The sequence below is a fragment of the Lampris incognitus genome, chromosome 15 (genome assembly GCF_029633865.1).
Source record: "Lampris incognitus isolate fLamInc1 chromosome 15, fLamInc1.hap2, whole genome shotgun sequence".
Classification (NCBI taxonomy): Eukaryota; Metazoa; Chordata; class Actinopteri; order Lampriformes; family Lampridae; genus Lampris; species Lampris incognitus.
The window spans coordinates 25,859,606-25,881,282 of NC_079225.1; the positions used below are offsets into that span (position 1 = coordinate 25,859,606).

At 42.2% G+C, this 21,677-nt stretch overlaps 1 protein-coding gene across 1 annotated transcript in view; it reads right to left on the reverse strand.

The window, feature by feature from the left end:
- LOC130125070 (WD repeat-containing protein 26-like) overlaps window positions 1-15,662 on the reverse strand; it is a 28,434-nt gene extending 12,772 nt beyond the window's left edge. The window contains exons 1-5 of the mRNA XM_056294510.1: window positions 14,925-15,662; window positions 12,458-12,557; window positions 6,848-6,904; window positions 3,149-3,285; window positions 1,676-1,773 (exon numbers count right to left, since the gene is read on the reverse strand). Coding sequence (XP_056150485.1) covers window positions 1,676-1,773; window positions 3,149-3,285; window positions 6,848-6,904; window positions 12,458-12,557; window positions 14,925-15,229 — 697 coding nt within the window. The 5' untranslated portion in view covers window positions 15,230-15,662. The remainder of the gene's footprint in view (window positions 1-1,675; window positions 1,774-3,148; window positions 3,286-6,847; window positions 6,905-12,457; window positions 12,558-14,924) is intronic.
- Window positions 15,663-21,677: the final 6,015 nt, after the last annotated feature.

Here is a 21,677-nt window from a genome sequence, read left to right on the forward strand (position 1 = left end):
AGAAATACTTTCCTCAGAGCTTTGGGATGCTCTATTAGTGGCCATATTCAAGAAAAGGGACAAGGCAGAATGTGGAAACTACAGGGGCATCTCACTCCTGTCAAAAACAGGCAAAGTCCTCGCTCACGTACTCACAAACCAACTGCTACCACTGGCTGAGGAAGTATTCCCAGAATCTCAGTGTTGCTTCTGCCCATCCAGAGGTACAGCAGACATGGTAGTTACAGCATGCCAACTCCAGGAAAAATGCCGTGAACAAAGGCAGCCTTTGTACATGGCTTTCATAGACCTGATAATGGCCTTTGACTCAGTAGACCGCCAGGCTCTGTGGCACATACTATCAAGATATGGCTCCCCTGACAAATACATCAGAATACTGAGGCTTCTAAATGACAGCATGTCCGTCACAGTGTTCAGCAACAACAGCTCTGAGTAAGAGCCCTTCACTGTGGAAACAGGGGTCAAACAGGGATGCATCATCGCACCCACCCTGTTTGCCATATATATTGCTGCCATACTCCACCTCATTGGTGAAGAGCTGCCACCGGGGATTCCAATTCTATACAGAACTGATGGCAGGCTCTTCAACCTTAATAAGTTCAAGAACAAGAGCAAAGTCTGCAACACCACCATCATGGTGCTTCAGTATGCAGACGACAATGCTATCGCAGCACACTCCGCAGAAGACCTCCAGCACATTCTGAATGCCTTTGCCAAGGGATACAGAGCCCTGGGTCTAGCATTAAACATCAAGAAGACCCAGGTCTTATATCAATCTCCACCCAACCAGACGTCTTACCCAGCCCACCATAAAAGTGGACAACAAAATTATTGAAAATGTTGATCACTTCCCCTACCTCGGCAGCCTTCTTTCCTCAAAAGCGACATCGACTCTGAGGTCACCCATTGCCCGAGTTGTGTCAGTGGCGTCAGACTCAGGAAGAGTCTTTGAAGACTGAGACCTAAAGGCCCGAAAAAGAAACCTCCTGGTCGACAAAGCTGTTGTTCTCCGCACCCTGCTGTATGGAGCAGAGTCATGGCCCACCTACAGCAGGCACCTGAGAGCCTTGAAACGATACCAAAAGATCCTTACAAAAGACCCTGAGGATCAGCTGGAAGGACAGACACACCAACATCAGTGTTCTGGAAGAAGCCAACATGGCTAGCATCACCACCACAACAATGCAGCACGAACTCCAATGGACAGGCCATGCCATCCACATGTACAACACACGTCTCCCCAAACAGATCCTGTATTCCCAAGCTGAACGAAGGTCAGCAAGCTCCCAGCAGGAAAATAAATGTTTCAAGGACAATATCAAGACCAGTCTGAAGAAATTCAACATCACGTCAAGCAAATGGGAACATATTGCACGGATAGGCACTCTTGGAAGAAATCCGTGCAGGAAGGAGCTGCACGTCATGAAATGGAACTCCACTGTGCCGCAGAGAAAAAGCGACAGCAACGCAAGGAGAGAGAGAAAAAGGCTCAACCACCACCACTTTCCCCTGTCCATACTGCAACAAAGTGTGTGGATCACGGATAGGCCTCTACAGCCAGCTGAAGACCCACAAGTAGATAACCCAATGGAGAGGACAGTCATACTCGCTTCGAGTGACCGCCAATGATGATGATGGTGTGTGTGCGTGCGTGCGTGCGTGCGTGTGACCTTACTCTGAAGTTTGTCCAGCAGTCGGCAGCGTGAGGCTGTCCCCTTGCCCTCCCACTCTGCTTTGACTCTCAGATCCTCAGCATGGCTACACATGAGGTACCTACAGGAAGACAGTCATTATTGCATAGGGACTCCATTAAAAACTTAATGGCGAAAATGCCCCACCCCCCCCAAAAAAGAAAGCAAAGGTTGTTTTTTTTTCTTCAAAATGCTACAATTGGCAACTTAATGTGTGAGGAGGCACAGATCTTTTGCAAAGGCAGATTAATGCAGTGTTCACACAATGTCCAAGGCATATTAAAGATCCCTTAAACGTCCTAAATTGAAACATGGTTGCCTTGAAAGCACATGGGCCAAGGATGCATTTGGATGGACATAGTGTATTGACTGACCAGCGAAAGATGACAGATCAATTGACAATTCTGTCAATGGGGCAGACAGACTGCTAATAAAGATGGGCTGGAGGGCAGTGTTGCCTGACCAATTCCAACAAATTGATTAGATAATAGATTTGAGTGATGTGCTTGCTTGTGTGTTGAGAGCATAGAGATTGTTCCTATTGATTAGATGACTGATTAAATGGTTTCATTGCTAGTTTAAAATACAACTAGACCAAATGTTGGCAGACCATTCAAAACTGATACACTGGTTTTTACTCCATTTTCAATGCTGTCACACAGAATGAACTCAGTCTGTAAATGTCTGAAAACCCTTACCAGCTTTTTTTAAGAATCTAAGACAAAATGTACACGCTACTCACCAGCATAATGTCGGTCTCTTCAAGCAGAATTTATCCTTGCGAAATCGTTAAATTAGCCCATGCTCGCATATTTCTGGTTATGAAACATGATACTTTCCCTGAATCTGCACGAGAAGCGCTGATCGATCTCCAAAGCATAATACATTTCAGCCCGAAAAAGTTACCTGCCCCTGAGCTACACAGATGAGTGATATTAGTTGCATAATTGGTAACAATAGAAGGGGACATTAAAGTGAGCTATTGTAATTATGGACACATGATATTTGATAAGACCTAACTGCGTAGAGAGATCAGTGACAACGGATATGGGCAGATGTTAATTAAATATTAAATGGGTTCACCCTGTCACCAATGATGGGTAACAAGACAACTATTTATTGGCTAAATGGGATTCTAGTTTTTAATGTGTGTCATGATAGAATAAAGTTTCACCCTATCAAAACTCATGAAGACATGCTCTTTTCTGTTCTCACCGCAGGAACAGCAGACAGGAACAGGCAAGAGCCCTGGAGATGGTAGGGGTTCAATGTTTTGCTAAGGGATACCTGGAAACAATTGATGCTTATACACACACACACACACACACACACACAAGGACTTAAACCAGGATCCTCCAGCTAAAAACCAGTCACCCCATTTACTGTGCCACTATGCCACTTGAACTTATAATCAGATGATTTTTAAGAAAATTTAAATATCAGGTGAGTGACAGTACCCGCTGAGCACATGGATCCGGTCTGTGTTGTACTTAAGTGGCGTCAGCTCTCCTCGAAGAACCTGCAGCGCCTCCAGAACCTTGCCATCCTCCAGATATTCCAGGTACTTCTGCTGCAACAGGAGGAACTTCATGCGCTGTGGATGTAGAGAGAGAGAGAGAGAGAGAGAGAGAGAGAGAGAGAGAGAGAGAGAGAGAGAGAGAGAGAGAGAGAGAGAGAGAGAGAGAGAGAGAGAGAGAGAGAGAGAGAGAGAGAACACAAAGATAAAACACAGCTGCATGGAAACATATGATGATAAACTATTTCATCTGCATACGGGTGAGCCTTGTTTTGATAGCACCTTTAAAATGTAGTCATAGTCTATGAAAATGTCTTAGATTTAGTCGGATTTAAGTTGTCATTACCAGAGTTGGGGGAATAACAAAAACTGTAATTTATGACATATTACTCATTACTGCTTTAAAAAATTAATGCATTCCATTATCATATGACAATACAAATAATGGTAACACGTTATACTACTGGTGATATTACTTGGTGATATTCTAACACTATACTGAGAGGCATTTTTGAGCAGGAACACATCAGATCAAAGCTAGAGTCCACTTTCAGAATTATAAACCCATTTATCTTACTTATTAAGATAAATGGGTTAAAATTGCATTCAAGTATGTTATAGATCACTTTTCCACAGTGGTTCATTTTTTAGTAACTGACAAATAGTCCGTTAGTCAACTGACTGTTATGAAGTTGTATGAATTTCCTGTTATGAAGTGGCCGTTTTGCTGGTGAAACCAACAAGTTATCAAGAGGCCACATCATGTCAACATTAACGGACAAGACAGACACATGACAAAACAGACTTTTTAAACAGCTAGAATGCTGCAGGCACATACAGCTGCAATCAGCACAAAATTGTCCATATAGGCCACTTATGGAAGGGTGGATTAATGAACCACTTCAAACTGCAGACGCCACCTTCCCCATAGATCCACATATCCAGGCATGAAAATTCTAAGCCAAGTGCATGTGGCACTGCTGACTTCAGTTTAGATTTGAGTGGTAGCGATGGGTGAAACGAAATGTTTTTCTGACAAACAGCTGTCAATCAATGAAGTTCAAGTGAAGAATTAAGGCTATAGCTTTCCATCATGTCAAAATGACTAAAACCACCCAGTTGTGAGTATAAAAAAAACAAGAACTTTAAAAGGGCAAGCACTAGAGAAACAAAAGGCTTGCTCTTAAAATTAATTGCCTCAGATGACTAATATACATAAAGACTTTTCCTGTACCGGTGTATGTGCACACATGTGGTGTGTCTTGACATGTGAGAGAGGTGGTGCAGTACTCCTTCAAGAACAGGCATTCCCGATGACACTTAATTTCCGGTTGACTGAATAGTTGGTTCAGATCCATGAAGGTGGTCTCTGTCACCATGCAGAATATTTTGTTGAGTAACAAGCTACTAAATTCAAAAATGTAAAGTGATATTTCTTACACACATTTAAGAAGTAGCACATTATATTACCACTTTACAAAAAAACTATAACAACAATGCCTATACACACACTTCAGTTAATATCCCCTTTTTACTCTACAATTTAGTGTCATGTGTACATAATAGTGTTTATTTACTTAGAGTATTCCCTAGTCCCCTCCAGCCTTTAGTATTGCTATTGTTTAACTTCCCTTATCCCCAACCACTTTGCTGCTGCTGTTGTATATTGTGTACTGTATATCCTGAATCGCATTTTGTCTATATATTGTGTATTGTATACTATATGGTATATTGTCTAGTGTGATCTATTTGAGCCAAATCTTTTGTATGTGGAACGATACTTGGCCAATAAATCTGATTCTAAATTGTCTTTTTGCATATTACTCACCTACGGCAGTGTTTCTTCACGTGATCAATACCAGAATGAAATACAATTATCTCTAACAACTGGTGCCAAATTTCTACTCAATCATTGTTAGGTTTGACTAAATTTCGAAACAAATACACAAAAACATTTGTCAGACCATTTTACTCGTGAATGCTTTGACAAGATTAACACTGGAGGAAGCGATGCCAAAGCTCTCAACTTAATGCAACACAATAAGATGGAGCAAACATTAACTGACCACTTCCATCATTATAATAGAGACTACTGACATGAGGCATTGCTATTGGTCAATGCTGATGCTATTAAAAAGGGGCTCTGCCTTATCGCAAGTGCACATTGTGTGCCACAGCCCTGACGCACTGTAACACACACAAATTCGAGGAAAAAGCCCACCCAAAGAGAAAGCACACAGACACAGGGAACCTATTCAAACATACTGACAGACATTTCTCAGACAAATGGACCTGTGTTTTGGATTAGTATTTGATACTGCCGGCTAAAATCACAGTTGTATTAACTATGTCACCAATGATAACGCAAGCCTGTTAATACCCAAGATTCCATTAAGACCACTTGGTTATCAGAGCTGCATGAAAATCAACAAAGTATGACCTGTTTTTCAAAGCAAATAGTATTTCAAAAAAAATCTGTATCCACAGTTAATGTATAAATGCAAAATGTTTCCAGTGCTTGACAGAAACATAAAGGACTACGGCTGAACAACATATCCTTTCAGAATCAACACTGCAGTAAACAATGCAATGTAGAGCAAATTGGGCCCATCAGTCACGTTAGGCTAACCTCTTAATACTTAATAGAAAACAAAATCCCATAGGGTCTCCTTTCTTATGACAACGCTTGGGAAAAAAAACAAAAACTTGCAAATCTGACAAGAAATGTAGGCAACTGTCTTATTTCTCTAAAATCACCCTAATCATTTCTAGAATGATAAATTATTTTAAAATGAAGCTTTGAAAGTGAAACACGGCAGATACCTGGTAAAATTATGCAACTCCTTTTTATTTCTTAAAAATGCAATACATATCACAAAAAGTAAAATATAAAATAAAAACTATCGCATTGTTGATTTTTTTTTAATATCGTTCAGCCATACAGAGAACATGTTTTGAGCTCATCATGCTTGCTGAGCAGTGAACTAGCTGGTGCTAATTAGCATGGTTTGGCTAAACTGCAGTGCTAAGGAGTGTTCCTCAGGTGACATTTGTTCATACCAAGGCCTTTGGGAGGGGCATCCTCCTTTTCTTATAATAATCTCAGAGGTACAGCTAAATAAAAAACAAACCTGTCTCTACTTCAGGATTATGACAATGCACTGATAATGCCTCAATCACATCATGCCCAAATTTCCATGTGTTATTACTTACAAACTACGCACCTTAATTTACAGTTACATTAGATGTGAAGCAAAAGCGATGTGACTATTTTTAAAATAATTCATTTTCATTTTTAAGCTGAACAACATGGAAAAATATAAGCTTTCTGTTCTATAAAGGTAATGGAGTAATTTCACGGAACAGCAAGTTTGCTAGAAAACAGGGAACACCTCTGTCATCCATTCATTATGCTGATAACTGTGTGGTATCCAAACTGGGCACTGCAATCTCCAGGGCCTAATCCAGAACAATCTAATGTTTACTGTAAATAAGATTGTTCCCCTAAAGCATGCGATATGTTCTAGAAACCGAACCTATAGCCCAGACTCTAACGGTACCATTCTAGAAACCTCCTGTTGTGCCTCCTCACTGTCGACTGTCATTCAGCTCGGCTCAGGTTTGGGCAGAGGGAGCTTACCACAATAGCATTGGGAGAATGCATCAGTGCTCTCAGCTCGTTGAGATCATTCTCAGCCTGGACCAAAACAAAAAGAGGGTGAGGGGAGGGGAACAGAGAGAGGGACACAAATAGTCAGCTCAGCACTTTCCACAGCAGGAAAAATAAAAGACAAATTACAGCACATGAACAATATCAGAGATCATTCACTTACTTTCTCGCTGAAAATGAGCTACTTGCCGTTATGCTACAGTGACTGTTGCTGATGTGCTGCGATTACAGATTTGCAAAAACAAATATCCAAAACATATTTCTCTATGTAAGTGCCTAAAAAGCTAGTGCATTGCAAAATTCACCTGGCTACCTCTTTCATTTATCAGCAACCAATTTTATTAAAATGGTGACAAACCCCCAAATGAGAGTCATGTGCCAAAGTGTTGGGTAGAGTATACAAACGTATCAGCCTCCAAAGCCTGCCAAGATTTCGGCTTGTAGCTATGGTTAACTTCCGGGTCTACAGTCTTAACAATAGCTTATAACTTTTTTTTGATGCCATTTTTAACATGATGTGGACTTCTAGCCATCAGCTCTGAAACTATAATTAGCAGAACTGTCGACTGACGTAGTTTAGTCAACAGTGCTAATTTTAAAAGCCAATTACAACCCCTTGGAACACTGTAAATCTCATGTTTTTAAATTCCACTTTATTGGGCTTAAGTAAGACCCCACGATCTTGTTATAATTCTTTATTGTGCTTTGAGAAAATTTCATTAAAAACACATTTTAATAAGAAAACAGGTACATGCAATGATGGCAGTGACTTGTGGCTCATTCACTAGTCTTCATTCTGTCAGTGCCAGAATAATTTTTAGCCAACTCTCAATATAAATAACTACAAACAGGCATGACATGACATCTTGTGAAAAATGTGATATGTGATATTAAATAAAATCACCCAGAGCTACTGCTTTTTACAGTGACACTAGGAGTCAAAATTCAGAGCTGCAGGCTTGAGACTTGGACTCAAGTCGGGACTTGAGACTTGACTTAGACTTGTCTGCTGATGAGACTTGAAAGCAAAAATCACAGACTTGAAAGCAATACTGTGATCAGACCTGGTAAAACCCAGGGGCCGGTTGCACCAACAGGGCTTATGCCTGGTCTTAAGCTAAGTCAGTCATAACTTGGTGTTCTAAGCCCGACGTTACACATGAAACATTTTCACGCAACTTAGTAACTTACAACTGAATTTCATCAAGAGTTGCATTGTGTATCAGCCCTTGCAAATAACTGAGCAGTTGCGAGAAACTTAGCTGTTTCAAGTTGAAACTGTTCCAAATTGATGCAACAAGGTTCACGCCACAACCAATCAGAGCATACCTGTCACTTGATATCACTCTGCAAATCTGACCTGTACTGTTGGGCTTTCAAAACCGCAATGGAGAGACATCTACCAACATGGACCTTACACAAGGAAATCTGTTTGACTGAATATTTTGAAGTTGAGTCAATTTAATGTAATTAGTCCTCTGTTTTTGGTAGAAGATTTGCCAACTGTGTTTGTTGTTTGTTACTGAGTAACGTTTGACTATTCAACAGATGTTCTATTTATATTGTTCTGACTACTCTCATTGGCTGTTGCACATATTTGTTGATTGCCTTTAGTGTAACAGTTTAGCTGCACAAACATTATGCGACTTGCAACTCATAAAAGCAACTAAATTGCGTGGAAAAAATTTCATATGTAACATCAGCCTAATAGTTACACTGGTTGCATCACCCAGGCTTAAGCCTTCTTTTCACTAAGACAAAGCATAAATATTATGCCTAGTCAGGAGCAGGCGTACTATTCACAGAGGATTTGGGAATGGTACAGCATTGTAAGATGGCAATAGATGTACTCTTCGCTCCTCCCCGCGTTCAGGGATGGTCGTTCCCTCTTCACATAGATGTCCTCTTTGACTCCCCGTGAGTCCTCTGTGAATAGTAAACATTGCCATTGTAACTCTAGTTAATGGTCATGGCAATTTGCATATGAATACGATCGTTGTTTTCGGGCGTTATGCCACTGTATTGTTTACAAGGGTGGGGATATCTGCAGTCAGTTTAGACTGAAGAGGTCACTTAGATGAGTGATGAAACATTTCTCTCTCAGACGTTGTGTCCAGATGAATTGATTCAACTTTCCGTAATTTTCTTACCTGGATTATTGAGCATGCATCAAGACACTGATCAACACTGTAACAACAACGGCATGTCTTAACTTCACAACGAGCGGGCTTTTAGATTGGAGAGAGTTATTAGGGACAGAAGCAATCCACTGGACATCTACAACAATGATGAGCTGATTGAGAGGTTTCGATTCTGTAGGAGAGATCTATTTGAACTTATTGAAGAGCTGTCACCGGATTGCAGTTTGTGTTGGACAACAACACAGTGTTGTCACCTGGGTTGCAGCTGCTAATAGCACTTCGTTTTTATGCAAACAATGCATTTCAAAACACAGTTGGAGACATGATCAGCGTTAAAAAGTCCATCGCCTGTCGGGCCATCCGCAGGGGGGGTCACTGGCACCACTACTGATTAGCTACAAATTAGCAAGACAGCAGGAGATTGTTAATGTATCCGAGCAACACACGCTGCTAGGCAATAGCCATACTCGCATGGGCATTCCCATGGTCGTGCATCATTAAAACGGGGCATAGTCAAGACTAGACTTACATTTGGTTGGTGCAACCGATGTAAATTCCATTCTAAAGACTGGTCTTAGCAAAGACCGACTTAGTAATTAGGACCAGGTTTAGTAAAGACCAGTTGGTGCAACACATCCCTGGAGCAGTTGTTTATTCAGAAAATAATGCCTTTGAAATACTATGTCTTCTTCAGCATACTGCTTTCTTCTCTAGGGTTGGGCCGGTTTAAAAATTTTCAAATCGGTTTGATAGAAAAACACCAGATTTAACCAGTATACCGAATTTTACCACTAATAATGGTTGTTTTTTTGTTTTTGTAAAACATTCATTCATTCCATCCATCCATTATCCAACCCGCTTATCCTGCTCTCAAGGTCGCAGGGATGCTGGAGCCTATCCCTGCAGTCATTGGCAGGGAGACACCCTGGACAGGCCACCAGGCTATCACACAGCCGACACACGCGCATTCACACCTAGGGACAATTTAGTACGGCCGATTCACCTGACCTACATGTCTTTGGACTGTGGGAGGAAACTGGAGCACTTGGAGAAAACCCATGCTGACATGGGGAGAACATACAAATTCCACACAGAGGACAACCCCCAAGGTTGGACTACCCCAGAGTTCGAACCCAGGAACTTCTTGCTTTGAGGCGACCATGCTAAACACTGCACCATCCTTTTTTTTATTTTAACTTTGTTAAAAGAAACACTCAACGGTAGGGAAAGTGCTCAACAAAGAATTATTGACAGCTGATGATTGCTTATGGCATGAAACAGGCTTGTACCATCTCATAAAGAATTTACGTGACTCGCTGATTACACACACACACACACACACACACACACATATATATGAATAAAAGAAACAATCAACGGCAGGGAAAGTGCTCAACAAACATGGAGCAAAACAATCCAGTTAGACAAGTGAATTCTTTATGAGACAGTACAAGCCTGTTTCATGCTATAAGCAATCATCAGCTGCTTGTACATATAAAAATATTAAATGGTAAAATATAGGTTGTTCTTAAAAACATAGAAGTTAATTATTGATGCATTTTTATTTGTATATTGTACCTGAAAGTATAACCTCTGTTCAATTGCGCTACGATCAAAGAACAATCGACAGTGGTAAAAAGCAGCATTCATAAATAATGTCGTTAACAATCTAAAAAAGTGCATGAAAGACTTTGCAAGTTAAGTTATTACAGCCCACCCTACTGGACTTTTCTTGCCCCCTCTAGCCTACAAACATTATGCTAGTGGTCATGAATTACCAATATCCATAAACAGGCTTATTTTGCTCATTTCAGGTCCTACCTGCCTTCAGTTGTTTTGTGTTAGGGCTGTTGGCTAAATGCATGTATTGATTTTCTTACAGATTGATAATATATTCTCTGAATATTAAATGTGCCATTGCCACCCTATCAAGACTTAAACAGCGATGGGGTGCCTCTGTAGCCGAATGGTTAGTTATGGTTAATTTCCACCTCTTCACTGTGCTGTCTAATAAAGGACAAATCTCAAAAAAATTAATCTTTGAAAAAAAGACTTAAAAATTGATGGTGAATACAAGAAGAGGTTATTATCATTGTGCAACCACAAATGCTGTCAATTCTCTTAGAAAGAGAAAAATGTTACTGGCTTCGCAAAAAAGGCTCCAGTAGTCTGTATGACATCATCCACTAATGTGTAAAAAGGTATTGGCCATAGAGCAGCTGACCTTTGCCTTTGGGGCCCTCTGATATCCATCACATCATCATTCTACCAAAAATCTATTACAGGTTGAGGTTTCTACAGAGACGGAGCCCTGGGTGCAAAGCCTATCCATTTTTGATTATCATATTGATCTTAAATTCAAATTCAATTTGCTTTATTGGCATGACTATAACAAAATACAGTATTGCCAAATACTTATCAATGATGGGGACTTGAAGCTTGACGCAAGACTTGCCACTAAGGACTAGACTTGTGCCAAAAGACTTAAAAACACCCCTGTCCAAATCTAAACTTCAAAAATCTTAAAAACAAAAGCAAAAAAGTAACATGGCTCTCAGGTCTCCCCAGCAGCCAGTTGACCACTCATGGAGGCTTTTTACACAGCCTTTTCAAAGCGGGAATATTGCACCATTAAGACGCCTTGCTATTCTGTGTAAAAGGTACGAACACAGAATGGGGGGTTCCATTGTTGTTATGGCGTTAAGCCGGCAGCAGAGGTAGTCACAAAGTTAAATCGACATCCGTGTAAGAGGGAGAGCCAGTAGGACAGGACAGCCAACACTGCTGTTACACGTCATGTCACCTCTGCTTGTGGAACGCCAGCATGCTATGTAAAAATCACACACTGGGGCATGATTATGCCACCTTTGTTTGGTTCAGTGAAAGAAAAAGAAAAAAGCCAAAACAGTGTTGCGGGATCTCTGTGTAAAAACTCTATATGGATTACCACTGGCCTAAGTGAACTGAAAGTGTGTTTAACCAAAATCAAATATCACAATCATCAACAGGGTCTCCTTATCAGGGAAGTACTTTAGTAGTTGTAGAAGTGCAAAGCTTAAAAAACTCCCACCTTTGAGCTCTACAGTGAACATGAACGTCTATCAGCTGTACAGAATATGTAACAAGCATGAACAATAATTTGTACAATTCTAAAAAAAAAAAACTCAACTAGGTGTTTTGCAGCATTTTTCTGTCTTAGAACCTTTCCTTTATCCTACTGCCTTACAGGTAACACTATTTCAATCATGTCTACTAAATCAGATAACTTGATATTTGAGTTTCTGATTTTGTTATTTATGAAACTCTCTATACCAAATACTCAGACAAGCCACATATTGGCGTATATAATCACATTAGAAGAACAACGTTTGGGACATGGTGTGGAATTAAACCAAAAGAGATGCCTTCTGCCATGTAACCATGGTAACCTGAGACAAACCTTGTCCCACTCCCCCTCCATGACGTGGTTGCGGAACTTGGTGGCTGAGGGGTGTTCCAGTCTGCAGCCTGACTCCTGCATCAGCAAGTCCACTGTTTGACTGCAGAAAGAGAGAACAGAGGAGAGATGCAGACAGATAAGAAATGACACAGAAAGAGCATAAGAATGGAAAACATCAATATAGTGTTCACAGGTGACATTTGATGAGCAGTGTCCTTACTGAGCATTAAATTAACTTACAAGATAACAAAAGAGCTATAGAAAATGAGTCAGTCAAAAAAGATTTAATCAAATATCAAAAAAATTTGGACAATGTCAATGTAATACAGAAAAAGTTACCACATTATTACAAGGAATAATTATTATAGGGGCCCCTATCGGCTCCTTTTGACAGTCTATTGATCTGTTCTATTTTATCAAGAGAGATTGTTCATTGTCTGGAAGGATTGCAAACAAAATACTTGGGAGATCTTGGGCTGGTTTAACAAAAATAATACAAACTAATTATGCAGAAAGAATTTTTGGACTCACTGAATTGATATCAATGCTTGTGATTTTTTTCTTACACATGCAAAATACCATATTTAAAAATTCAACTGAGGTCTATCACATTGAACTGTTTGGTGATGCAAAGCATCATATCAAACCAAAACTAGTTTTCAAACGATACTCCCTCAAATTATTGTAGACCTCATTTTGTGAGAAATTTTAGGTAATAAGATTATCATTATCAACAGATTAGACAACAGTATGACAATATCCCAATTTAATCTCAACAGAATGTCATTGAAAGATGATGAATATTATTGAATTATCACCAAGCCCTAATGCCAGGTCAGAACATTTACTTTATCTGAGAATATTTGACAGTAGTAGCTCTATGGCAAGGGTCAGGACCCCCCCCCCCCAGTAACCACTAAAAAAAGGTCTGCTGAGGTGTGGAGGCGAATGAAAACAGGGGGGGGGGCTGACACCTCGCCATAATGACATCATCCTCAGGTATCAATGAGTGGCGCAGCAGAACCGTTTTCACCGTCAACCAGCTAGGTGCCTCAGTGGTCTCGCTTGCATTTCCACAACTGAAACGTAGGGGCATCTTTTCGATACCAGACAATGCCATGCACCCCCCCCCCCGCCTATGTAAACATAGCGATGTAGGCTTTCTTTAACGGCGCCGTGTAATGGCAGCTCCACTTAGACAGGAGGCTAGCAGAGAGCATTGATGGTTGTTCTATCGAACAGTGCATGGTGAATTATCAGGACACTCAAGACAGTGGCCGATTTCAAAGTTGAGGGCTAGAAATACATATCACGCAGCGGCTTGACGCATTCAGAGGGCGCTATGCTATAATTAGAATCAAACCCAACGTTTCTAATCTAAAACAGCTGCTTAGACACTCATTCCTCAGCCGCCATGAAACTGTATTCTCCACCAACAGGGAAACCGTTCAATTCGAATCGGAATGACTGTCGACAAGCATAACTACGAAAATGCGTGCCCTAATTTTGCGTCCGACACTGAAAGCTGACATTTATCTGACCGACGGTGACAGTGGGAAAAAAAGAGGGCACAGACGTCAAAAAACAACGTTGACAGGCTGATGGGATGAAATTGTCATCTGTAGGCGATAGTATTTCTTAAAGGATAAATTAGTTTTTAAGGGAACACCAAATGATCCAAAAGGTGCACGCACAGCAAAAATACAAAAATAACCAGGGCAGCTTTCATAACCATGGTCGGTAATACAACGTAGTCTTGCTATGCAGTCTCTTTAACACTGTACCAGAAGCAATGTTCATTTAATCGTTGGATTACAACGATTAAGGGTAGAACGGAAAGAAAAACAAGAAATCTGAAAGAAACGATGCTGCCTAACCGCACATTGTTGCCTCCGCACTTTTTGCGCAATATCATCTGAGACGTAAAAACATGTACTTTTAATCCTGTTATTCCACTGTCTGGTATACACAACTCAAGATTTATTCTTCGTTTGACATGACATATTGACCTATGTGATTTGCAACATGAAATCACAAACTGTTTTTCTTCCTGATCGCAAGATGATGTAATACGCATTCACTTCGTTTAAAATCCCAAGATCGACACATGCTATCCGGCTACTAGGCAATAAAACTTGTTTTGAGTAAGACGACAGGGTAATAACCCAAAGAGTATACTGTCGTTTGCTTTAATGAAGGGGTCATGTCAGAAAATAACGCTTCAGCGCAGGCTAGTGGCGTTAGCCGTCAGGCTAGCACTATTATTGTGCAAAATGGACCCTTCTTCTTCCAACTACCGAGCTCCTGAGCTAACCACCCCATCCCCCCATATTTATGTCTGCCAACCAAGTGATAGCGCTCCCATCATCCTGCCATCTCACGTTTTTACAGCAGAGCCCCCAAATTCTAGTCACACGTCGTTGTTTGTCGAGGTTTTTCACCCGACTGACACATCGACTGAACTTACTTTAGCCCCAGTCCGTGGAGATGTTGTCCTATTAATCGAATGACATCTTCCTCTGCCTGCGAAAGACGTTTCTTCTTTTTCAAGGAGCCCACCTCAGAGCCCGACGCCGAAGAGCCGGCCGAGGTCCCGGAACCAGGTCCCGTAGAGGCCCCGTTACTGGTACCGACACTATTCCCGTTGTTTGTGCTGGAGAGTAGCCCGTTGGAGTGCGTTCCGCCAGCCGAGGACGACTCCCCGTTTTGTGCGCTGTTGAGGCAAGAAAGCTCCGACGATTCCTGTCCCTGACCTGCCCCGTTTGCCTGCATGTTGCCGCTGAGGTTGTTGACAAAACTTCGGTTAAAGTGAATGGCAGAGGCTGCTTGAGAATGTGGGGAAGAAGTAGCAAGTCCTAGAACAACTCCGGCGAGGCCCGTTACAACCGTCGAAGCCCCGGGCTCTCCTGCTCCCTCCGCCGCCGAGGCTCGGTGTTTCTTCCGCGGGGGCGGCGACGCTCCGCCGGTGTCCGAGTCGGAGGAGGAGGAAGCGGAGGCCAGAGTTTCCTCACCGAGAGCGGCCGTGGTTAGAAGCCGGCGGAGCTCCGGGTGGGAAAGGAGGTTTTGGCTCCCAGAATTGAGACACGGTAGCCTGGCTCAGAACGAACTGACACTGTGGTAGCCCAGCCAGTCGTCCCGTTTTGTTGTTGTTTCTCCCAAAACAGCTGCAGCCTTAATGGAGTCCTGACACGCTGACGTCACCGGAAATTCCTGCACTACCATGCTTCCGGGTAGAATTATAATTCATGATCGGTGGTGTAAAACCTATTTAGCAATAATAGCCCACTGACAAAAATAAACAAGGATTAAAATTAACTGTCTTGCACAAGAAAAAAAATCATGAAAATGCCATACAGTGTTTACATCACTGGTATTCCCATTGGCATTCTCAGGGTTCCCAACTGTTAGAATTTATCATAAACATATAATCTAATTAAAACTAAAATAACCTTAATCAAAATGTCAAGATTTCTACGAAAAACGCCGTGAGTGCGCGTGAGTTAAATGAAAGTTGTTCCTCTATCTCAACTTTCATCCGTCTGTTACTGAAGTACAATAATTTCTCCAACTGTATTACCCTCCGCCCAGGATCTTAAAAAAATTTTTTTAGGTTGTTTTAAAAGTTAGGGGGTTTATCTTATGTAAACCTTACATTGTTGGATATGTACATACATTTCGTTTTGCCGTTAAAAAATGTTAATTGTTCCTAATGATGACATGAATTGCTAGACAGTAATGAAGGCTCTAGTGTACGCATTGTGGGTGCTGAATATGCCTAGCAGAATAAAGTGCAAGACATTCTAAGCTATACATTTACTGTAAATTCGTCCCATGTCCAATCAGTTTAATTAACATGCTTTCTTTTTTATAACTTCTTACGACTTATTGTGCTGTAACCCTTGACGATAATTCAAAGAAATTCAATACAAACGTTTAACTGCAAAGAAAACGTGGAGGTGAAGTAACTGCAGGTATAAAGTTGATCAACCACAGCATGAAGTTATGAGAAAGAGGGGGGGAAGCTAGGTTAAGAAGAGATGTGATGATTATTGAGCAGCAGTATGGTTTCATGCCACTAAAGAGCACTACAGAGGCGATATTTGCTTTGAAAGTGTTGATGGATAAGTGTAGAGAAGGCCAAAAGAAGTTAAATTGTGTCTTTGTGGATTTAGAGAATGCATATGACAGGGTGCCGAGAGAGGAGGTGTGGTATTGTATGAGGAAGTCGGGGGTGGCAGAGAAGTATGTAAGGGTGGTGCAGGATATGTATGAGGGCAGTGTAGCAGCGGTGCTGTACGCGGCAGGAGTGGCGGGTGGATTCGAGGTGGAGGTGGGGTTGCATCAAGGAACGGCTCTTAGCCCTTTCTTGTTTGGCTACATTTGCAGTGGTGAGGGACAGCTCAGGTTGGACGGTTTGGAGACAAAGCAAGAGAGGCAAGATTGAGATGGCTTGGACATGTGTGGGGGGAGAGATGCTGGGTATATTGGAGGAAGGCTGCTGAATATGGAGCTGCCAGGGAAGAGGAAAAGAGGAAGAAGAACAAAGAGGAGGTTTATGGATGTGGTGAAGGAGGGCATGCAGGTGGCTGGCATAACAGAGGAGGATGCAGAGGACCGGAAGAGATGGAAACGGATTATCCGCTGTGGCGACCCCTAACGGCAGCAGCCGAAAATAATAGTAGTAGTAATAATTGCAAAGAAAACGCAAGTCAGACATATAACCAGCCCTGTGATGTGATGGCCTGGCGGCCTGTCCAGGGTGTCTCCTCGCCTGCTGTCCAATGACTGCTAGGATAGGCTCCAGCATCCCCGCGACCCTGAGAGCAGGATACGCAGTTTGGATAATGGATGGATGGATAGTATGACCGAACCCAGTTTAAATAAGGGGCAATACTGACACCTAGAGGATATATGTCGGAATTCAAAGGCAATAACTCGCGCCTTGAAAAGGTGATCATGGTTTAAAAAAAATCAACTGTTAAATAAAACGTAATTTTTAGTGAAAGCATTATGAATACATTAGACTTACATCAGACAATGAATACAACAGACTTATAATAGACTTATGAATGATTTTATAAAATATGAGCTCAAGGTATTGGAAAACAATAAAGGTTTTAACCAAGGGAGGCTGATCCATAAAAACAGAGGAGAATGCTCCTCCTCAGTTTTTAAGAGGCAAGAGAGCAATCAAAATTGAAAATAAATAAATAAATGAAAATTGTTTTAATCGAAATCCGATTTCCCTTCTGTCCTTCAGAACAAAAGCAATTATTTGAAGGAGCACTTAGAGAAACACAGTGGGACAGGGAGGAGAATCACATGGACTGTTTACCATGGCTGTTTACTATCACAGCCATGGTTTGGATTATGAGGTAAAGTTTAGGCTCAAGATCAAGATACCCTACGGTTGCTGTGCCTTTGTATGACACACACACTAGAATCTGTTGCCGAGATCCAGAGACGCTGAAGTTAAAGGCTACCGTTACTTTGCTGTTCTTTTGTTTCTCTGTTTCCATTTCCCCAGGAGCCCTGTCCTTATACAAAGCATGTAAGTGGTCCAGTCCTCGCTGAGATACTTTTATAATTCCACTGAGTTCAAAGCAATTTAAAGAGGGACTCGCGTGATTCCACAAGATGTTCTGCTTTTTCTATCGTATCCGTATCTTTTCCATATCGTATCGTCTGCATGTGTTGCAAAGTGGCAGCTTCGTTAAAGTTCAAGCTTTCTTAGATTTTAGTGGCCTCGTGAAGGAAAGGGACTGTGACAATTATAATGATTATAATCTATACACAAAACCACGGTTGGCAACTCTCACGCCAAGTCTCACGCATCTGGCGTGAGAGTTGGCAACCCTGATTTTATGTATAGCATACATGAAATCGTTATGGCAATCATCGCTTATGGCATGAAACAGGCTTGTACTGTCTCATAAAGAATTTACTTGACTCACTGGATTATTTTGCTCCTTATTTGTTGAACACTTTCCCTACCGTTGAGTGTTTCTTTTAACAAAGTTTTATATATACACAAATATATATATATATATATATATTTGTGTGTGTGTGTGTGTGTATGTGTCTCTGAACTCTACTGGAGGGATGGAGCGCCATTCTTCAAAAAGATATTCCCTCATTTGGTGTTTTGATCATGATGGTGGAGAACACTGTCTAACACGTGAGTCCCAAATCTCCCATATATAAGTGTTCAACTGGGTTGAGATCTGGTGACTGCAAAGGCCATAGCATATGATTTACATCATTTTCATTTTCATCCTCATCAAACCATTCAGAGACCCCTTGTGCCCTGTGGATTGGGGCATTGTCATCCTGGAAGAGACCACTCCCATCAGGATAGAAATGTTTCATCATAGGATAAAGGTGATCACTCGGTATAACTTTGTATTGATTTGAAATGACCCTCTAAGGGGACAAGTGGACTCAAACCATGCCAAGAAAGTGACCCCCACATTATAACAGAGTCCCTGGACCCCCTCACTGTAGGGGTCAAGCATTCAGGTTTTTAATTTAATTTGTCATTTGTTTGTATGTACATGTATTCCCATGGCAATAATGCTTGATTCATTTTAAATGATATGGTGAGCTGTGTGAGTTTAACTGTTTTTATAGGTCATAACTCAAGGAAATGACAGGTCTCAATTAGTATTTGGACAAATCCTAACACTGATGAAGATTGGGATAAAGGTTATATTGTGGCGGACAGAAAGGAGACGAGACCACTTCTCCTTTTGACCACACAGCCGTGGAGTCGTTTATTTCCTCCAACAAACTCTAAGTCAACAGTTCATTATCTTCAAACCTCAGCCTCGTATCTACCCACAATCAATCCCCCTTGCTAACCCCCGCCCTCTGTCTTAAAGGGACTGTCTCTGGCTCGCATGGTGGATATCTAACTTGCAAGAAGGTCACTACACACGCCCCCCAGAATTCACCATGACAAAAAGAGAAAAAAAATCAACGTGGCGGGGACGAATAATGCGGCCAAAACAGCTCCTCTTGAAGGATGTGGGGGCAGGGGGGCGTCCACGCCGAGGGGGCTGGGCCAGTTGAACCGGCCTGTCCAAGTCCAGGTGAGTCAGCTTGAGGCAGTCCACCGAAACCCGCTCCTGCTTACCACCGACATCCACCACAAAGTTCTTAGTCCCCGTCGCCAGGACACGGAAGGGACCATCGTAGGGGGGCTGCAGGGGGGTACAGTGGGCATCATGCCAGATGAAGACGTACCTGGCCGACTGCAGGTCCTTGGGGATGTAAGACTGAGGGAGGTTGTGCCGCGAAGTTGGAACTGGAGTGAAAACGCCAGCGCCATCCTGGAACACAGCCCGTTGGCAGGCGGCAGACCAAGGTGCCGCGCCTTCTGGGAGAAATTCCCCTGGGACCCGCAGAGGCTGGCCGTAAACCAGCTCGGCTGACGAAGACCGGAGGTCTTCCTTAGGGGCGGTCTGCAGGCCAAGCGTGACCCATTGGAGCCAGTCGACCCAGCTGCTCTGTGAGGCTGGCCCAAAGAGCGGCCTTCATAGAACGATGAAACCGCTCACATAAACCGTTGCCCTACGGGTTGTACGCCGTGGTGCGGTGCAGCTTAACCGCTAGGCTTCCAGCGACTGCAGTCCAGAGCTCGGATGTGAACTGCGGGCCCCGGTCAGAAGTGAGGTCAGATGGCGTGCCAAACTGGGCTACCCAGGACCCGATGAACGCCTGGGCCACATCAGCAGACGTGGTGGTTGACAATGGAATAGCCTGTGGCCACCTAATGGTCCTGTCCACCATGGTAAGGAGATGAGTGAAACCACAGGAGGAGGGAAGGGGTCCTACTAGGTCTACATTGACATGCATGTTGAAAAAACTAAGTTCCCAGTCAATTTTGAGACATTATTCATCTATACACTATGTATAGACATCTATACCTAAACACTCCTCTATTCATCTATACACTATGTATAGACATCTATACCTAAACACCCCTCTTCTGTTGGTCAAGGTTTAGAACCAGCGATTGTAGGAAACAACAGAAGAGGAGTGTTTAGGTATAGATGCCTATACATAGTGTATAGATGAATAATGTCTCAAAATTGACTGGGAACTTAGTTTTTTCAACATGCATTAGTGACATCCAATATGTAAAATGGCATATCTGGATCTATTTGGACTAGAACAATAATATTGGTATCTCTGGAAAGGTAACATTATCTTCTGTCTTGTCATAGTGGCTGATATGACATTTAGGGAGGCCACAGCCCTACTAAAAGCGGTTTAATAACGTCCATGCCTGCTATGGCCACTACGGGGTTAATTTTCAGTAGCTCCATATCCACATTTCTTCTAAATGTATTAAGCTACATATATACCAAGTTTGGTGCTTTTATCACAAAATCCACAATCCTTATGAATATTGGAGCTAAGCTGCCCCACTATACAGACACAATTGGCTGTGTCTGTGGGTGGGAAGCTGGATGTGGTTATGTCGCTGCACTAGCGCCTCCTCTGGTCGGTTGGGACGCCAGTTCGGGGGGAGGGGGAACTGGCAGGGAATAGCGAAACTCCTCAATGTCAGGTGAAAATAAGTGGCTGATGACTCCACATGTATCGGAGGAGGCACGTGGTAGTCTGCAGCCTACCCGGATCGGCGACCAGGACGGCTCAGAAGAGTGGGATAATTGGCCAGATACAAATGAGGAGAAAAAAGGGAAGAGAGAAAAAAAGAACACCCCAGCGGGTGGTGGAGGAACCCCATCTTTGACTTTCAGTCTGTTTGGTCACCAGACGACATTTCAATAACGGTCAGCTACTATATGTATTTCAATATTATCTGGCAACACAGAGGTTTACCTGCTGCTGGCTTTGACATATTCCCCAAAACAAAACTTGTAGACTCAAATTCTTTGCCCTCAGCTCTGAGCTTATGTTGCATTCAGATGTGACCCTTGCAAAGCTTTTTGTACCCAGGTTAGTGGTTACAAGGCTTGTCGTCTGTAAGTGGAACCGAAGCCTCCCTGCCATCTTCTTTTATAATTGTAACATTCTCATATTCCCACTATCATGCTGTGTGGTCAACGGCTGGGACTCCTCTCAAAAAAGTCACAATTGTTTCTATCCTTCTCATTCTCTATTCAGGATGAGTAGATGGAATGATTAAATAAACTTTATGTATGGGGGTGTCCGGGTAGCGTGGCGGTCTATTCTGTTGCCTACCAACATG